Consider the following 19,390-nt stretch of genomic DNA (forward strand, 5'->3'; position numbering starts at 1 on the left):
ATTTCACTGAGCAGTGGTTTGTAGTTCTCCTTGAAGAGGTCCTTTACATCCCTTGTAAGTTGGATTCCTAGGTATTTTTTTCCCTTTGAAGCCATGGTGAATGGAAGTTCATTCATGATTTGGCTCTCTGTTTGTCTGTTACTGGTGTATAAGAATGCTTGTGATTTTGCACATTAATTTTGTATCCTGAGACTTTGCTGAAATTGCTTATCAGCTTAAGGAGATTTTGGGCTGAGACAATGGGGTTTTCTAAATATACAATCATGTCATCTGAAAACAGGGACAATTTCACTTCTTCTTTTCCTAACTGAATACCCTTTATTTCTTTCTCTTGCCTGAGCAACTAATCTTTAAGAAACGCTACTTGTTGAATTTTAGTATAGTATCAAAGAAGAATATTCAGGATGATCTGAAAGGGCTGTTTAATACTCCTCCTGTTTCCAACAGTGTGTCTGTGTGAGGCTGGATTTTCACACAAATGCTTCAATTTGTGTGAAAATGGAAAATTTTCAATTTTCAATATTGTTTTGATATATTGTAACAGATTGAATACAGAAGTAAATGCGAGAATCTAGGGTCTTCTGTTAGTTTGACTATTAAACATATTTGCAAAATTATAAAACAATGCCACTCTTCTATTTTTTGTTTTAGAAGATATGCTTATTTTATAAAATATATTTATATGTAATGAATTTATTTTATTTAAATGAAATAAGTACTTAACATTTTATGTTTTATTTTCTAATATAGTAAATATAGATAGATATAACCTATATCTACGAAAGCTCTTTGGGGTTCAATAAGCTTTAAGATTATAAAGGAGTCCTAAAGCCCCCAAATTGAGAACCAGTGCACTAGAGAAAAGTTATTCATTATGCAGAAGGGGATGGGATTCAGAATCTTGCAAGAGACAAGCAGAGTGGGTGGTTTTCAGAGAAGGGAAGCAGGAAGATTCTGTGAAGCATGTGAAATAGAAAGATTGCTGTAATTGGAAATGAAAAGTCACTTTGGAATGGGGGTGGATTATCTTGCCTGTTTCTTTTTTATCTTTGGCCTCTTGTGAGGTCAGTATTTGCAAGAGTTCTGTGACTTGAACCCAGACTTTTGCCCAGCTCTCCTGTGATAGAAGTGAGCTGTTGCTAGTTGATTGGTGGATTCTAGCCCAGTTAAGCCCAGTGATTTGATTAGAATGGGAAGATATGTGGTGAAATGGAATCTTTAGGATTAGAAACTTTGTGTTTTGTAACAGATTTTTACCATCTGCTTCATTTCCCTCAACTCACTACTATTTCAGATCCAGAAAAAAGCTACCTACCCCTACTCTCAGTAATAATTAACAACATTATACTGAAGCTTAGTTACCTGCTCTTCTCTTTTTTAAAAAAAATGTATTTTGCATTGTAGTATAGGAAAGGTACTCTACTTTTTAATTTCAGAATTATTTCTACATGCTCTTCTTTTTATCAAGTTTGCTTTTCTGCCCAAATAAGGAACTGTGTGGTTTGTCTAACAATGTGAAATCACCAATAAACACTGGCTAGATTGGTTTCAGGAGCATGATGTATGGTTTATTATTCTGATTGGGGCTGGGTTTACTGTGAAGCTAATGATCCCTATACCTTAAAGCCCTTCACTTACATGGGCTTTTTTTCTATTTGTAATGCTGAATCTTGTTTTTAAAAGAAGGCTTTCCAAATTTTGTTAGCTTCAGACATCACAAAAACTGGTTCTGAGGGGTTCTGTGTAAGAGCCTTGCAGATCTAGGAGTTGGCTTTAAAGACAATGTTGGATGAGCAGAGCAGATAACTTTTTTTGAGACGGAGTCACGCTCTGTCACCAGGTGAGAGTGCAGTGGCATGATCTCGGCTCACTGCACCCTCTGCCTCCCAGGTTCAAGCGATTCTCCTGCCTCAGCCTCCTGAGTAGCTGGGATTACAGGCTCCTGCCACCATGCCTGGCTAATTTTTGTATTTTTTGTAGAGATGGGGTTTCACCATGTTGGCCAGGCTGGTCTTGAACTTCTGACCTCAGGAGATCCACCCACCTCAGCCTCCCAAAGTGCTGGGATAACAGGTGTAAGCCACCATGCCCGGCCAAGTGCTCAGAAGTATTTTAATCAACTCTTAGTCTTCTTTATTTTCTGAACTTTTAAGCCTTTTTCCTCAGAGTCATCTACTATTTGCTTTCCCAATGATTATTCTGTTAACAACAGCGGCAGCACAGTTCTGCTATGTGTATGATCTCTGTGAGGGTAGATACCCTTCACTCTCCTTGTCTTACAGATGAGAAAACAGTCTGAGAGGAGTTTATTAACTTGCTTAAGGTCACACAGCATAGAAAGCAATAGAGCTAAGATTCAGACCTTGATGTGTTTCATGGAACACCTTTACTTGTTTCATCTTCCTTATGTCAGCCAGCCAGATATCTTGGAATGAGAATCTGAAAAAATTCCAACACAAAATACTAATGTCCTAGGGGCCAGGAAGAATTATGTTTTTAAAGTGTAATTTATTTTTTAAACTTGGTGGTAGGTACACAGGCATTTGTTTTATTGTTATTCTTTATACCCTATACATATTTTATGATCATTCTTTTTATATTTATGAAATATTTAGGCCAGGCGCAGTGGCTCACGTCTGTAATCCCAGCACTTTGGGAGGCTGAGGTGGGCGGATCATGAGGTCAGGAAATCGAGACCATATTGGCTAACACCGTGAAACCCCATCTCTACTAAAAATACAAAAAATTAGCTGGGCATGATGGTGGGCGCCTGTAGTCCCAGCTACTCGGGAGGCTGAGGCAGGAGAATGGCGTGAACCTGGGAGGCAGAGCTTGCAGTGAGCCGAGATCGCACCACTGCACTCCAGCCTGGGAGACAGAGCAAGACTCCAATCTCAAAAAAAAAAAAAAAAAAAAAAAAAAGAAAAAGAAAAAATATATATCTATAAGATTGTAGAAAAGAATAATTACTGTTTTATGAATTACATTTTAGTTAATGAAATTCTAGCAATATAAATACAAAACAAAAGCAAAAAAGCAAAACCAAAAAGTCCAATCAAAAATATCACCACTCAGGCCAGGCGCAGTGGCTCATGCCTGTAATCCCAGCACTTTGGGAGGCTGAGGGAGGAGAATCGGTTGAATTTGGGAGGCAGAGGTTGCAGTGAGCTGAGATCGTGCCAGTGTGCTCCAGCCTGGGTGACAGAATAAGACTCTCTCAAAAAACCAAAAAAACAAAACAAAACAAAATCACCTCCCAGAAACACATTACATGAGAAATCGTTCCACAATATTCTGGATGCATCTATACAGAAAGAAAAGAAGTGATTAAGATTGTCTCAGTTATCTAGTGTGTGTAACAAGCTACCCCACAACTTAATGGCATATAACAAAAAAATAGTTATTTATTCAGGCCTACAAGCTCTAATGCTTGAAAAAAGATTGCTACCTCAGCCAGTTTCAGAGCTGCCCCCACACGCGGGGACATCTTTTAGTCATCTAATTTCAGTGGCCTCTAGGCAAGCGAACCAGCTATTGTCTCAGGCACATCAGTAAATCTGTCAATATTGCTTCACTTATTGGTTAGGACTGGTAGTCCCATGCGCCTGGCACATGTAGGCACTTAATGAAGATTCCTGAACAAATGAAGTGAGGGTGCCTTTCATGGACCTGACTGCTTAGCACTGATTTCTCTTTTTGCCTGACTTAGGTATTTGGCTCGAGTAGGGGACCTTGAAGCTACTGACACTGAAGACCCAAATCTGAATTATGGACTTGTTGTTGACTGTGGCAGCAGTGGTTCCCGGATTTTTGTTTATTTCTGGCCAAGACATAATGGGAACCCCCATGACTTGCTGGACATCAAACAGATGAGAGACCGCAACAGCCAACCAGTGGTTAAAAAAATCAAGCCAGGTACTCATCACATCAGAATATATTTTGTCAATCTCTTTTAAGGCATGAAAGAGGACAGAAAAGAAGGAGAAAGCAAGCTACCCTTTTCTTCTTGAGAGTCTGGGTAACGGGAGGGATGTCTCATTCATTGTCACCCCCTACCTCTCAAATAAATAATGTTTAGGACCTTAAGGAGAACCTTATAGGGTATCAGTTTCCTGAGTCTTATGTGAGCTGCTTTTTAAAGAAACTTTTTTGTTTGTTTGTTTTAACTTAAGGAATCTCTGCAATGGCAGACACTCCAGAACATGCCAGTGATTACCTTCGTCCTCTGCTGAGCTTTGCTGCTGCTCATGTGCCCGTGAAGAAGCACAAGGAGACCCCCCTTTACATCCTCTGCACAGCAGGCATGAGGCTTCTCCCTGAGAGGTGAGATGCAGCATCCAGAAAACACAGGAAAACGGTGGCATGAGAGATGAAAGGCCAGTTTCATGCACTGTCCTCTGTGGTTCCCTGGTCTATATCCCTAAACCCAATTATGACACAGTCATTCATTCCCAACTTCATGTCATTTGCTGCTTTGGGATCAATATCTATCTGGGATGACTATAGTGATTCTTAGTTTGGATTGAGGGTTGGGAGTAGTGGCGATGGTAATAGATTTGGATCATTAGGCACATAGAGAACATAATTAGAGAATGAATTAGGAGGAGGGTCACCTGATGACCTTGATACCTAGGGACTAATTGGAGATCTCTGATAGGAACACTACTTTCTCTGTAACTCTGCCTAGAACCCTGGCGATAACTGGGGAGTCCCTCCTCTTGCTGCTCCTGCAGAGCTCAGTCTCCGTTGCCTTACGCCAGTTTTCTCAGCCCCAGCCAGTCACGTCATTTCCACTTGACCTTGGCAATTCAGCCTGACACCTTGCCACTTGATCCCTCTTCCTGCATTAGAGATAGAGGAAGAGAAGTCTGTATTTAAGCCAGTCTCCTCCTTGTTTGTGATTTCTCTCCTTTGGTACCACCTTGACCTGTCCATACTTATATAGGCCTGAGGTAAGAATGAGCTCCCTGAACTTTTTTTTTTAAATGATTTTTTATTTTATTGTGGTAAGAACACTTAACATGAGATCTACCCTCTAACCAGATTTTTTTTTTTTTTTTTTTTTTTTGAGACAGGGTCTGCTTTGTTGCCCAGGCTGGAGGGCAGTGGTGTGATCACAGCTCACTGCAACCTCTGCCTCCCAGGTCCAAGTGATCCTCCCACCTCAGCCTCCTAAGTAACTGGGACTACAGGTGGGGACCATCACACCCAGCTAATTTTTGTGGACCCAGGGTTTCACTATGTTGCCCAGGCTGGTTTAGAACTCCTGAGTTCAAGTGATCCGCTTGCCTCACCCTCCCAGAGTGCTGGGATTACAAGCGTCAGCCACCATGCCCAGCCCAACACATTTTTAAGTATGCAATACATTATTGTTGACTATGTGTACAGTGTTGTACAGTGGATCTTCAGTGCTTATTCATCTTGCTTAACTGAAATGTTTGCCTATTTATTTCCTTTAGCATTGTCCTTAGCGTTCATCTGCCTTGTCACATATTGCAGAATGCCCTTTTTTATTTAAAAAAGTCTAAATAGTATTCCACTGTGTGTATATACCATGTTTTCGTTACATATTCATCTGTCAATGAATATTTAGGTTGTTCCCATGTCTTGGTTATTGTAAATAATGCTTCATTGAACATGGGAGGGCTCATATCTCTTTGAGATCCTGATTTTAAATCTTTGGAATAATTAGCCAGAAGTAGGAATGCAGGATCATATGACAGTTTAATTAGTTATTTATTTATTTACTTTTTGAGACAGGGTCTCACTCTGCTGCCCAAGCTGGAGTGCAATGGCATGATCTCGGCTCACTGCAACTTCCACCTCCCAGGCTCAGGTGATTCTCCTACCTCAGCCTCCCGAGTATCTGGGACCACAGGCATGCGCCACCATGCCTGGCTAATTTTTTTTTTTTTGAGACAGAGTCTCGCTCTGTCGCCCGGGCTGGAGTGCAGTGGCCGGATCTCAGCTCACTGCAAGCTCCGCCTCCCGGGTTTACGCTATTCTCCTGCCTCAGCCTCCCGAGTAGCTGGGGCTACCGGCGCCGCCACCTCGCGCCGCTATTTTTTTTTTTTTTTTTTTTTTTATTTTTTTTAGTAGAGACGGGGTTTCACCGGGTTAGCCAGGATGTTCTCGATCTCTTGACCTCGTGATCCGCCCGTCTCGGCCTCCCAAAGTGCTGGGATTACAGGCTTGAGCCACCGCACCCGGCAGCCTGGCTAATTTTTTGTACTTTTTTGTAGAGATGGGGTCTTGCCATGTTGCCCTGAATGTTCTTGAAGTCCTGGGCTCAAGCAGTCTGCACGTCTCAGCCTCCCAAAGTGCTGAATTACAGGTGTGAGCCACCGTACCTGGCCTCTATGTTTAATTTTTTGAGGAACCTCTGTACTGTTTTGCAGAGTTGCTGTACCATTTTGCATTCCCACCAACAGTATGCAGAGTTTCCAATTTCTCCACAGCCCTGCCAACACTTGTTGTCTTTTGTTTTTTGGATAACAGCCATCCTGACAAGTGTGAGGTGATATATCATCGGGGTTTTGATTTGCATTTCCCCGATTACTAGGGATGTTGAGCAACTTTTCATATTCCTGTTGGCCATTTCTGTGAATAGAGAAATGTTTACTCAAGTCTTTAGCCCATTTTTACATTGGGTTAATAGGGTTTTTGCTGTTGAGTTGTAGGAGTTTCTTAAATGTTTTAAAGATTAACCCCTTACCAAATGTATAGTTCGCAAATATTTTATCCCATTCTGTAGCTTGCCTTTTTACTCTGTTGATTGTTTCTTTTCCTGTACAGAACTTTTTAGTTTGATATAGTCTTACTTGTTGATGTTTTATTGCCTGTGCTTTTGCTGTCATATCAAAGAGACCANCCCAAAGTGCTGGGATTACAGGCTTGAGACACCCGACCCGGCAGCCTGGGTAATTTTTTGTATTTTTTTGTAGAGATGGGGTCTTGCCATGTTGCCCTGAATGTTCTTGAAGTCCTGGGCTCAAGCAGTCTGCACGTCTCAGCCTCCCAAAGTGCTGAATTACAGGTGTGAGCCACCGTACCTGGCCTCTATGTTTAATTTTTTGAGGAACCTCTGTACTGTTTTGCAGAGTTGCTGTACCATTTTGCATTCCCACCAACAGTATGCAGAGTTTCCAATTTCTCCACAGCCCTGCCAACACTTGTTGTCTTTTGTTTTTTGGATAACAGCCATCCTGACAAGTGTGAGGTGATATATCATCGGGGTTTTGATTTGCATTTCCCCGATTACTAGGGATGTTGAGCAACTTTTCATATTCCTGTTGGCCATTTCTGTGAATAGAGAAATGTTTACTCAAGTCTTTAGCCCATTTTACATTGGGTTAATAGGGTTTTGCTGTTGAGTTGTAGGAGTTTCTTAAATGTTTTAAAGATTAACCCCTTACCAAATGTATAGTTCGCAAATATTTTATCCCATTCTGTAGCTTGCCTTTTACTCTGTTGATTGTTTCTTTTCCTGTACAGAACTTTTTAGTTTGATATAGTCTTACTTGTTGATGTTTTATTGCCTGTGCTTTTGCTGTCATATCAAAGAGACCATTGTCAACCTTAACTTTAGAATTCATCCTCCTGGAATGTTCGTGGTCTCATAGGCATCAGGTGTTTCCTTATTAGCTTAAATATTTTCCCTTGGTCAATAGCAGTGTTTTTTTTTTTTTTTTTTTTACAACGTTTAAATTTTATAGTTGGCTTTCTTTCCTTAAAACAACAGCAAACAACAAAAACCTCAGCCATACATGTAGGGCTCCACGGCTTATGTCAGACATGCAGACAACATAACATATAGCAGCAATGCTTCTTTCAGTGGACTTTTTTTCACAGTTACTGGTTTACTGACTGGTTTACTGTCGAGAAGCAGATTATTTATATAGCCATTTGTCAACATGAAAGGTTTTTTAGTTCCCTTATTGCCCCATACATTTCAGTCTTTAAAAAATTTTTTGTTTTGTTTTTACTTATTTGTAAAACCAAACTTTAAATATTGTAACTGCAACCTTACCTCCTTAAAGGAAATCTTAAAATGAACAAAACAAAACAATACAACTTACAACCCTGCTACCCTATCAAAACTGTTTCATTTTGTTGTTTTCCTTCCTCTTTGTTCACATATATGTAATTTCCACAAAGTTGCAATCATACTGTGCATGCAATTAAGAATTTTTATGTGACATGGGTGATATTCATATTCAAAAATTTTAGAAACCCTGGGAAGAATATACATGACACAAGAGCAGGTGCCCCATTACAAAGTCTATGAAAGGCCAAGGAAAGGGGAGGGAGGCCAGAGAAAAAGCTGACTTGGAGGTTAAAAAGGCAGAATTGACCAGCTGAGCTGGGCAGAGGAACCCACTTGGTAGTTTGGCTACCTTCAGTGTGTTTGGAGCAAAGGAGATTGTTGCCTCACCTCCTGGCACTGTTCAGTATTACCTCTGTCAAAGAAGTTTCCATCCAAATAAAACCCACTGTGTAGCTTCACCTTATTTGTCTAAGATGTTAGTTGTCAATGTGGAAACTCTGAATATTAACATTTATTGTATCTTAAGAGTTTTTAAAGAAATTTGCCTTTTTTTTCTTTTTCTACTTGTTTTCTGGTCACCTCTCTAAATAATACATCTGTTCTGGGCTTATGAAATAATTGCTGCTTCTAAGTCCAAGCTAATTGTTGGCATAGATGTGACTATCAGCACAAAAATCTGTTTTGTGTGATTAATGCTTTGCTAATTTATTAGCATTTGTAAGCAGATTCAAAATAGGGTTGAATCACTTAGACTATATTTTTAATTTATTAGCATTTAGTTTTATTTCTTTGCCAAAGGCCTGGACTAACAGAATTTTTTCTACCTCCCTTTTATTTTGCAGTTTTAAAAAAATCCCTTAAAATTACAATATAATACAAGGTGGTGTTTAATAAAATAATAATTTTGTTTTAGGAAATTTCACATGTGTATAAAAGTAAAGAGAACAGTGCAGTAAATCCCCATTTACCCACCACCCAGCTTGAACAATTATCAGCATTTTGCCATTTTAAAAGCATTTTAAATAAAGAAACTATATTGAATTTTAGAAAATGAAAGCTTTATCCTGTCACTGTGTATACATGAAGAATGATTTGGGTTTTTGTTTTTTTTAGCATAAATGGAATCACATTATACATACTGTTTTGTAAAATGTATTGGACATCTTTTATTTTTTCATGTCTATACATGTAGATATAAGTAGACTTCATTTTTTTTAACATCTGTATAGCATTACATTACATGGCTGTGCCATAAGTTATTTAACCAATCCCTATGATATGGTATTTCCAGTTTTTCATTGTTATAAATAATTTTCATCATTATAAATAATGCAGTATTTTTCTTCTTTATTTTCTTGTCTGATGATTTCCTTGGAATTAATTTCTAAAAGTATGACAGCTGGATCAAAGGTTAAACACATTGAAACATTTTGAAACATGGTCCTGGATTGCCCTTTAGAAAGGTTGTACTAGTAATTTATTTATTTACTTAGTGAAGATGGAGTCTCCCTCTATCATACAGGCTAGAGTGCAGTGGCATGATCTCTGCTCCCTGCAACCTCCACCTCCCGATTCAAGTGATTCTGCTGCCTCAGCCTCCCAAGTGGGATTACACGTGTCTGTGACCATGCCTGGCTAATTTTTGTATTTTTGGTAGAGACGGGTTTCACCATGTTGGCCGGACTGGTCTCAGACTTCTGACCTCAGGTGATCCACCTGCCTCAGCCTCCCAAAGTGCTAGGATTACAGGCATGAGCCACTGCACCTGGCCTGTACTAGTAATTTGCATAGCTAACGGCAACATATGTTGGTGCCCATTCTTCCATATCATTGCCAAAACCAGCGAACCCTATCTTTGAGGATTTTAGAAGCATATCCAGTAGGGACAGAAGAAGACCCATTCTTGGTCCCCATTTGAAATTCTTATTGGAAGAATTTAATATGTATAACAATAAACTTTTGAAGAAACTATACTTGACATTATATTGGAAGATTATTACTTCAAATATAGATCTTCACTTTGAAGTGCTAACAACAGTCTTCATCAAGTAGTACTGACAACTGTCTGAGCCAGTAGAATATTTTTGTAATGAATAATTTTTTAATCCAAGATAATTTATCTTATTTTAACTAACATTTTCTCTAGATTCATATTACTTCTACCTTTGTTTCTTTGCTTTCCTTTGCTTGATAATACTGATTACATGCTTAAAATGTTAGAGGAAAGACAACCCTATAGATACGAAGTTTCAAATGTTTTCCCCAAATTGGAAATGTTGTTATGTCCTCTGGATTTTGATCCTGAGCTAGGGTTTTCAAATGGTAAGATTTTGACAATGAAAACAAAATCAACCCTTGAAATAAGGAAAAGGAGATTAAAAAGTTAATTGTGGCTGGGCAAGGTGGCTCACGCTATAATCCCAGCACTTCAGGAGGCTGAGGCAGGTGAATCACCTGAGGTCAGGAGTTAGAGACCAGCCTGACCAACATGGTGAAACCCCATCTCTACTTAACTAATTAATTAATTTACGAGACCATCCTGGCTAACACGATGAAACTCCATCTCTACTAAAAATACAAAAAATTAGCTGGGCGTGGTGGCACATGCCTGTAGTCCCAGCTACTCAGGAGACAGAGGCAAGAGAATCACTTGAACCAGGGAGGCAGAGGTTGCCTCCCTGGAATTAATTCCTCCCAGGAATTAATTTTGTAAATTAATTCCTTAATTTACGAAATTCGCCAAGGGTGGTGGTGCACGCCTGTAACCCCAGCTATTTGGGAGGCTGAGGCAGGAGAATCACTTGAACCTGGGAGGCAGAGGTTGCGGTGAGCCGAGATCGCACCATTGTACTCCAGCCTGGGCAACAAGAGTGAAACTCCGTCTCAAAAAAAAAAGTTAATTGTTAGCTTATGTAAAGGATTATATTAAAACTTGTGGAACCAACAGTACCTCTTGTGTGGTAATGTGAAGCATTGTTTCTGTGTTGTGTAAGATTTGAGGATGAGATTGTGTTCCTTAATTTAACATCTTTGTTTTACAGGGTGAGGAATAATGTAATTACTTCAATTTTATAGGTTATGCAACTTGGCTGCAGTTTCCTGTGGCGTATTTGTACTCAGCCTGTGAGAGTCATAGAACCATAGTCTCATAGTCTCATCTTTTAACACTCTTTGAATAATAACATCGTATAAGGGGAAAGTATCACTATTACCATGTTGCCTTTTAGGTAGGAGGATATACCTCGAGGCAGTTTAAACTTTTAAAATCAAAGGCGATACCAAAAAGAAGCAGGGCTGGACGAGTAGATGAGGTAGGTGAACAGTGAGGTCATGACAAGGCTAAGTAGAAGGACAAGTTGAGGCAGTTTATGAGAAGAGAGTTTAGTGACTAACTTTGGGATTTTTTGTTCTTTCTTGCAGGAAGCAGTTGGCTATCTTGGCTGACCTAGTGAAAGATTTACCACTGGAGTTTGACTTCCTCTTTTCACAGTCTCAGGCAGAAGTGATCTCTGGGAAGCAGGAAGGTACTGGGCCTTAAGGGGTGCAGCTGGTTCATCTCTAAGCCAACCACGGCACAGCCTCTCTAACGGGTGTTTAGAATTATTCTATATATCTGATTTTAATTTTTCTGCCAATAATTTTCTTGATTCTGCTATATAGTTGATTCGATTATTTGCATATTTTGCATTGGCATCTGTTTTAGAGTGCTCCTTCTGGAAGTCAAAAATGTGTATCTCTTTTTAACTTAGTCCTGTGTTTATAAGAACGTATTAGTATTTAATGATTTCAACTGGATATTTGGTTAGCTAACTATACTTTTGAAAACATATATCGTTCTAGGAGTTGTATTGAGTTTGTCAAAGTCAAATGTAAAGTAAATTATTAAAGTAAGGAGAAACTTTAATTTCAAGGGATGATCAGAATGAGTTACTTTTGTTTTGTTATGCCTTCATTGCAATTACTATGCAGTATTGATAATTCCCTGGAATCTCACACTATTGGGTTTGTACTTTTAGAGTGAATATGTGTTCTCATGTAGCCAAATGTGGCCAGTTTGATGAATTATATTTCCGTTTCTTATAAACGAGAAGGAGGTCTTATATGTCTTCTAGTTGCAGACATATACATGGGAAAAGATTTACCTTTTAAAATTTCAGTATTGCATTTTTCAGTTGTAAAATTTCTATTTCGATCTTCTTAATATTCTATTTCTTTTCTTTTCTGTTTCTTTGCTGAGACCTTCTATCTTTCCATTCATTGTAAGACTGCTCATATTTCTTGGTTATATGGTTGCTCTAACATCTTTGATAATTCCAATATATGTGTCATCTCAGAGTTGGCATCTTTTGGTTGTCTTTTCTCTTGTAAGTTGAGATTTTCCTGGTTCTTTGTATGCCAAGTATTTTTATATTCTAACCTGGACGTTTTGAATATTACATTATGAGACTCTGGGTCCTATTTCAATCAAAGAGAACATTGTTTTTTTTTATTGTTTTAGGAGACAGTTGATCTCGAGTTCTGACCTGCTTTCTGTGGGCCGTGATTCTTTTTTCTTTTTGAGACAGAGTTTCATTCTTGTTGCCAAGGCTGGAGTGCAATGGTGTGACTTCTGCTCACTACATTCTCTGCCTCCCAGGTTCAAGCGATTCTCCTGCCTCACCCTCCCAAGTAGCTTGGATTATAGGCATGTGCCACCACGTCCAGCTAATTTTGTATTTTTAGTAGAGACAGGGTTTCACCATGTTGGTTAGGTTGGTCTCAAACTCCTGACCTCGTGATCCACCCGCCTAAGCCTCCCAAAGTGCTAGGATAACAGGTGTGAGCCACTGTGGCTGGCCCGTGAGATCATTTTTCTTTTCTTTTCCTGTTTTTTTTTCTTTCTTTCTTTCTTTTTTTTTTTTTTGAGACAGAGTCTCGCTCTGTTGTCCAGGCTGGAGTGCAGTGGCATGGTCCGGCTCACTGCAACCTCTGCCTCCCTGGTTCAAGTGATTCTCTTGCCTCTGTCTCCTGAGTAGCTGGGACTACAGGCATGTGCCACCACGCCCAGCTAATTTTTTGTATTTTTAGTAGAGATGGAGTTTCATCGTGTTAGCCAGGATGGTCTCGATCTCCTGACCTCATGACCCACCCGCCTCAGCCTCCCAAAGTGCTGGAATTACAGGCGTGAGCCACTGCATCTGGCCTGTTAGTTCATTTTTCAAAGCTTTGGCCACTGCTATTTGGATTTGTCTCATATGTCAGCTAGTGGCTAATCTGGAACCTGGGCGGTGACCTAGCCTGTAGTTCAGTTCTCAGAGCTGTTTGTATATTGTTTAGGGTCAGATCCATGTGTTTGTAGCTTGGAGGTGAGCCCAGGGGTTCATACACAACTTTGCTCCCTACTATCTGTGATCCCCCTGACATTTTCTGGTTCCTTGGAGCTCCCTTTCATGATCCTCCTGTCAGAATACCAGGGCTTTAATTTGCCCACTCTCTGCCATGCACTTCTCATGATTGCATCTGCATCCAGGGACAAGTAGTGGGAGGACAGAGGGAGACAAAATAAACAATAGGATTTGCCTCACACTCTTGAAGCTACAGCTTCTCTGGTCAGAGAAAAGAATTCAAAGTCCTCAGAGTTTTAGGTACCTGCTCAACTTCTACTTCTGTTGCTTGAGGTTAGAGAGAACAAAATAAGAAAGAAAGAAAAAAAAAAAGCAGAGATTTCCCCTATTTTCTCTGAACTTTTGCCATTCCTTTTTCTGTTCTTTGGACCAAAAATGAGTTGAAGTTCCTCTATTCACACCTGGTGTTTACTTTCATGTTTCAAGCTGCTCTTGAGTCTAGATGAGGTAATATCTGAGGGGGAAGAAATGGGACACTCACTACTGGCTTGGTAGTAGTTTAAACCCTGGTCTCTTTCCCGGTGTCCTCATTATCATTTACTTTCAGAGTTTGCAGAAAGCTACTCCATGCATTCTATCTAGAGTTTATATTTGTATTCAGTGGGGAGACAAGATTGCCCAGAACTAGAACTCCAAGGTTTACATTTTTTTCTTTTTTTTCAATATCTTCATGACATTCATACGATTTGTATTTCCTAAACATTTGTTACACAATTAATTTCTATTCATTGAGGAAATTTAGAAGATGCAAATAATTTTAAAAGGGAAAAAAAATCACAAGATGAAAGATTTGAAATTCCTACACTGAGAGTATGTAATAAAATACCATGATTACTTTCTCCAAGAAAAAGAGGAAAGAGAAGCCCTAAGGGAGAGGTGTATACATGGCATAGCAGTAGAGAATTAAGTGAGGGCTTTTATATTTCTTACTTAGGGGTTTATGCATGGATTGGAATCAACTTTGTTTTGGGAAGATTCGACCACGAGGATGGTGAGTAATATGTCTTTTTATGACAATTTACCTAAGGGCTGAAGGTTTAAGTTATAACCCATCAGTAGCATGTAAATGCAATTTTTGAGTTTTCTTTCTTCAGACATAAAATGCTTCATTTTCCAGTCCTAATTTGCTTTCTTTTATTTCTTTTTAACTTTTTAATATGGAAAGTTTCAAACATTCACAAAAGTAGAATAATAAAATGAACCTCCATGGACCCATTACCCAGACTCAATATTTACTAATGTTTTGCCATTTCTCCCCCATCTCCTCCCATGTATCAAAGGTTTTTTTTTCTCATTGGATGTTTTAAAAGCAAACCTCAGACAGGTAATTTTATTTTCATGTATGTCAGTGTGTATCTACAACAGATAACGAGTTTCAAAATGAACAAAAAATATATCCATAATGCCATTTTTAAACTTAACAGAATTAACAATTTCTAATATCATACAATACTCATCTAATACCCTACCTAGGTAAAGATTTTCCTGATTTTCTCAAGAATGTTTATTTGTAGTGGGCTTGTTCAAATCAGAATCTGAACAAGGGTCATACATTGCATCTGGTTAATATGTCTCTTTAGTCTCTTTTCATCTATAATGCTTGATCTTACCACCTCACTCCCCTGCCTTTAAAACCAAGAAAAAATTGGATCCTCTGGTAGAAAGAATTTGCCACATGCTGGATTTGATTGACTGCATCTTTGTGGGGTTAACGTGTTTTCTTTGACATGTTTCTTATCCCCTCACATGTTCTTTAAACTGGAGGTCAGATATAGATGTTTGATTAGACTCAGATCCAATTCCATCTAAATCACAGAAGGTGCTGTGTGTTTCCCACTACTCACATCAGGAATTTTGTAATGTCTGGTTAACTTACTTTTTGTTATGCTCAGACTGATCAGGTACTGAGGGTTCAAGTATTATCAGCCTGATCTAATTTAGTATTAAAATTCCTTATCTGCCTTTCATGGAATGGTTGTAATAGCCAATTGTGATCATTGCTTAGATATGTTTTTCATTAGAGATTGCAAAATGTTGATATTTCTAATTCTGTCATTCCTTCTGCATTTAACAGCTAGAATTTTTATGTAATGAACTTTGCTTGAAGAACTCTTTGGTTACCCTGACATATAGTTCTTATGGGAAAGAATAAATTCTTGATTATTTTTATTTATCACATTTCTGAATAATGAGTTGGTGTCTAGCAACTTCCAAAGCTAACCAGTGAAAAAAAAGTTTTAATTATTATTATGAACTCATGGATTTTAATATATTAGATGCATCAGAGCCCATCACATTGTTACTATTTTTAGGAGCATCTTTAGGTTGGCTCCTGTATCCTTTTAATATGACCCCAGTACTCTTTTATATTCCCCTTGCTATCTGGTACAGCAATGTATTCCACGGTCATCTTGTATACTTTCTGCCCTAGACCTGGCATTGGCCTGTTTTTATTTGGTTTTTTTTTTTTTTTTTTTTTTTGAGACGGAGTCTCGCTCTGTCGCCTAGGCTGGAGTGCAGTGGCCGGATCTCAGCTCATGGCAAACTCCGCCTTCCAGGTTTACGCCATTCTCCTTCCTCAGCTTCCCAAGTAGCTGGGACTACAGACGCCAGCCACCTTGCCCGGCTAGTTTTTTGTATTTTTAGTAGAGACGGGGTTTCACCGTGTTAGCCAGGATGGTCTCGATCTCCTGACCTCGTGATCCACCCATCTCGGCCTCCCAAAGTGCTGGGATTACAGGCTTGAGCCACCGCGCCCTGCCTTGGCCTGTTTTTAAAAGACCCCTGGTTTCTTTTAGTAAAAGATGGTATTTAGAGATTATTGGTCCAGATACCACAGGTGGTCATTACTCCTGGGATATCATTGCTTCTAGGCCTTTTCAGTGAACAGAGCTAGGAAATACATATTTTTTAGAAACAGAAAATAAATCGTGAGTTCATAGTCATATTTCTGACTCATATTTAAGATTATAGGGTGTTATTAATTATCTGATTTTATACCTATATCCTTTTGTTCTGTTATGCTGAATCTTTGTTCCTGGATATCATTGCTTCTAGGCCTTTTCAGTGAACAGAGCTAGGAAATACATATTTTTTAGAAACAGAAAAATAAATCGTGAGTTCATAGTCATATTTCTGACTCATATTTAAGATTATAGGGTGTTATTAATTATCTGATTTTTATACCTATATCCTTTTTGTTCTGTTATGCTGAATCTTTGTTCCTGGATATCATTGCTTCTAGGCCTTTTCAGTGAACAGAGCTAGGAAATACATATTTTTTAGAAACAGAAAAATAAATCGTGAGTTCATAGTCATATTTCTGACTCATATTTAAGANTGAGACACAGTCTTGCTCTATTGCCTAGGCTGGAGTGCAGTGGCATGATCTTGGCTCACTACAACCTCCGCCTGTTGGGTTCAAGAGATTCTTCTGCCTCAGCCTCCCGAGTAGTTGGGATTACAGGCATGTGGCACCATGCCCAGCTAATTTTTGTATTTTTAGTAGAGAAGATTTCACCATGTTGGTCCGGCTGGTCTTGAACTCCTGACCTTGTGATCTGCCCGTCTCGGCCTCCCTTCATAATTTTTAAATAATAAAACCAATAATATTGTTAACAAATAAGACTACTGGGATATAGCTTAAGACATTTGCTTTTGTGCTTAGGCTATATCCCACTAGGGATACGTAGTCAAAATGTCATGTTAAGTAATTTGCAAGAATTATTCTTTGTGCAATATACAGTTGATTCAGTTGGTATACTTGTTTGCTTTCTATTTTTTATTTTGAGACAGGTTCTCTGTCACTGAGGCTAGAGTTCAGTGGCACGATAATAGCTTACTGCAGCCTCAAACTCTTGGGCACAAATGATCCTCTGGCCTCAGCCTCCGGAGTAGCTGGGTCTACAGGTGTGCATCACCATGCCCAGCTAATTTAAAAAAAAAAAAAAAACTTTTTTTATGGGAATGTCTCACTATATTGCCCAGGCTGGTCTTGAAGTTCTGGGCTCACGTAATCTTCCCACCTTGGTCTCCCAGAGTGCTGGGATTACAGGTGTGAGCCGTGGTTTCAAATTTTAAGGGATTGCTGTTTTGGGGGTTCGACTTAATTTTGTTTTTTAATTACTAGAGCCTTTTTGTTCTCTTATTTATTTCAGAATCAGATGCTGAGGCTACCCAGGAATTGGCAGCAGGACGGAGAAGGACAGTAGGGATACTGGATATGGGAGGAGCCTCTCTCCAAATTGCTTATGAAGTTCCTACCTCAACCTCTGTCCTTCCTGCAAAGCAGGTACTTTAGCTTTTAGGGAAATTTAGCTGCTAGGAATGCTAATATTTGAGAAGGAAGGACACTGTCTTTGGACTTAGACCAACCTGCCTGGCTCTAAATATTTGTTCAGATACTTGCTAGCTTGCGTTATCTTGAGTAGGTTACCTCTCTGAGCCTCAGCTTCCTCCTGTGTGAAAAAGGGATAATAATAGTATCTACCTCATAAAGTTGTGAGGATGAAATAATACCACGTTTGTAAAGCATTTAGCAAACTGCCCAGCATATGATAAGTGTTCGATACATTTTAACAATTATAACTATACTAGGTGTCTCCTGCCATTGCCTGAGGATAAACATGATAATGCATTTACATTCTGGAGCACAATGTTTGATACATATCCATTGTTCAATAAATGTTATTCCCTTTCCCCTTACTGGTGATTCCATTCTGGGGCTTCTAATAATCCTTACCCCACTAGAATGTAAAGAATGTCTTTTGAGATTCAGAGGTTCTAAGATGGCCGAATAGGAACAGCTCCAGTCTACAGCTCCCAGTGTGAGTGACACAGAAGACAGGTGATTTCTGCATTTCCAGCTGAGCTTTGAAGAGAGTAGTGCTTCTCCCAGCACGGAGTTTGAGATCTGAGAATGGACAGACTGCCTCCTCAGTGGGTCCCACTGAGTAGCCTAACTGGGAGGCACCTCCCAGTAGGGGCTGACTGACACCTCACAGGGCAGGGTGCCCCTCTGAAACGAACTTTCTAGAGGAATCATCAGGCAGCAACACTTGCTGTTCTGCAATATTTGCTGTTCTGCAGCCTCCACTAGTGATACCCAAGCAAACAGGGTCTGGAGTGAACCTCCAGCAAACTCCAACAGACCTGCAGCTGAAGGTCCTGACTGTTAGAGGGAAAACTAACAAACAGAAAGGACATCCACACCAAAACCCCATCTGTATGTCACCATCATCAAAGACCAAAGGTTAATAAAACCACAAAGATGGGGAGAAACCAGAGCAGAAAACCTGAAAATTCTAAAAATCAGAGCGCCTCTTCTCCAAAGGAACGCAGCTCCTCGCCAGCAATGAAACAAAGCTGGATGGAGAATGACTTTGATGAGTTCAGAGAAGAAGGCTTCAAACGATCAAACTTCTCCGAGCTAAAGGAGAATGTTCAAACCCATCACAAAGAAGCTAAGAACCTTGAAAAAAGATTAGATGAATGGCTAACTAGAATAGCCAGTGTAGAGAAGACCTTAAATGACCTTATGGAGCTGAAAACCATGGCACAAGAACTACATGATGCATGCACAAGCTTCAGTAGCCAATTTGATCAACTGGAAAAAAGGGTATCAGTGATTGAAGATCAAATGAATGAAATGAAGTGAGAAGAGAAGTTTGGAGAAAAGAGTAAAAAGAAATGAACAAAGCCTATAAGAAATATGGGACTATGTGAAAAGACCAAATCTACATCTGATTGGTGTACCTGAAAGTGATGGGGAGAATGGAATCAAGTTGGAAAACACTCTTCAGGATATTATCCAGGAGAACTTCCTCAACCTAGAAAGGCAGGCCAACATTCAAATCCAGGAAATACAGAGAACACCACAAAGATACTCCTCAAGAAGACCAACTCCAAGACACATAATTGTCAGATTCACCAAAGTTGAAATGAAGGAAAAAATCTTAAG

At 39.4% G+C, this 19,390-nt stretch overlaps 1 protein-coding gene across 2 annotated transcripts in view; it reads left to right on the forward strand.

Moving 5' to 3' along the window:
* Positions 1-19,390, forward strand: part of ENTPD7 (ectonucleoside triphosphate diphosphohydrolase 7) — a 57,384-nt gene that overhangs the window by 14,139 nt on the left and 23,855 nt on the right. Inside the window, exons 4-8 of one of the 2 annotated variants that reach the window (XM_017880669.1) lie at positions 3,710-3,915; positions 4,173-4,323; positions 11,468-11,571; positions 14,366-14,422; positions 17,589-17,722. In XM_017880669.1, coding sequence (XP_017736158.1) covers positions 3,710-3,915; positions 4,173-4,323; positions 11,468-11,571; positions 14,366-14,422; positions 17,589-17,722 — 652 coding nt within the window. The remainder of the gene's footprint in view (positions 1-3,709; positions 3,916-4,172; positions 4,324-11,467; positions 11,572-14,365; positions 14,423-17,588; positions 17,723-19,390) is intronic. The other variant, XM_017880675.1, reaches the window with a different exon arrangement.

This window comes from Rhinopithecus bieti, unplaced genomic scaffold, assembly GCF_001698545.2.
Source record: "Rhinopithecus bieti isolate Rb0 unplaced genomic scaffold, ASM169854v2 scaffold_425, whole genome shotgun sequence".
NCBI classification, from domain to species: domain Eukaryota; kingdom Metazoa; phylum Chordata; class Mammalia; order Primates; family Cercopithecidae; genus Rhinopithecus; species Rhinopithecus bieti.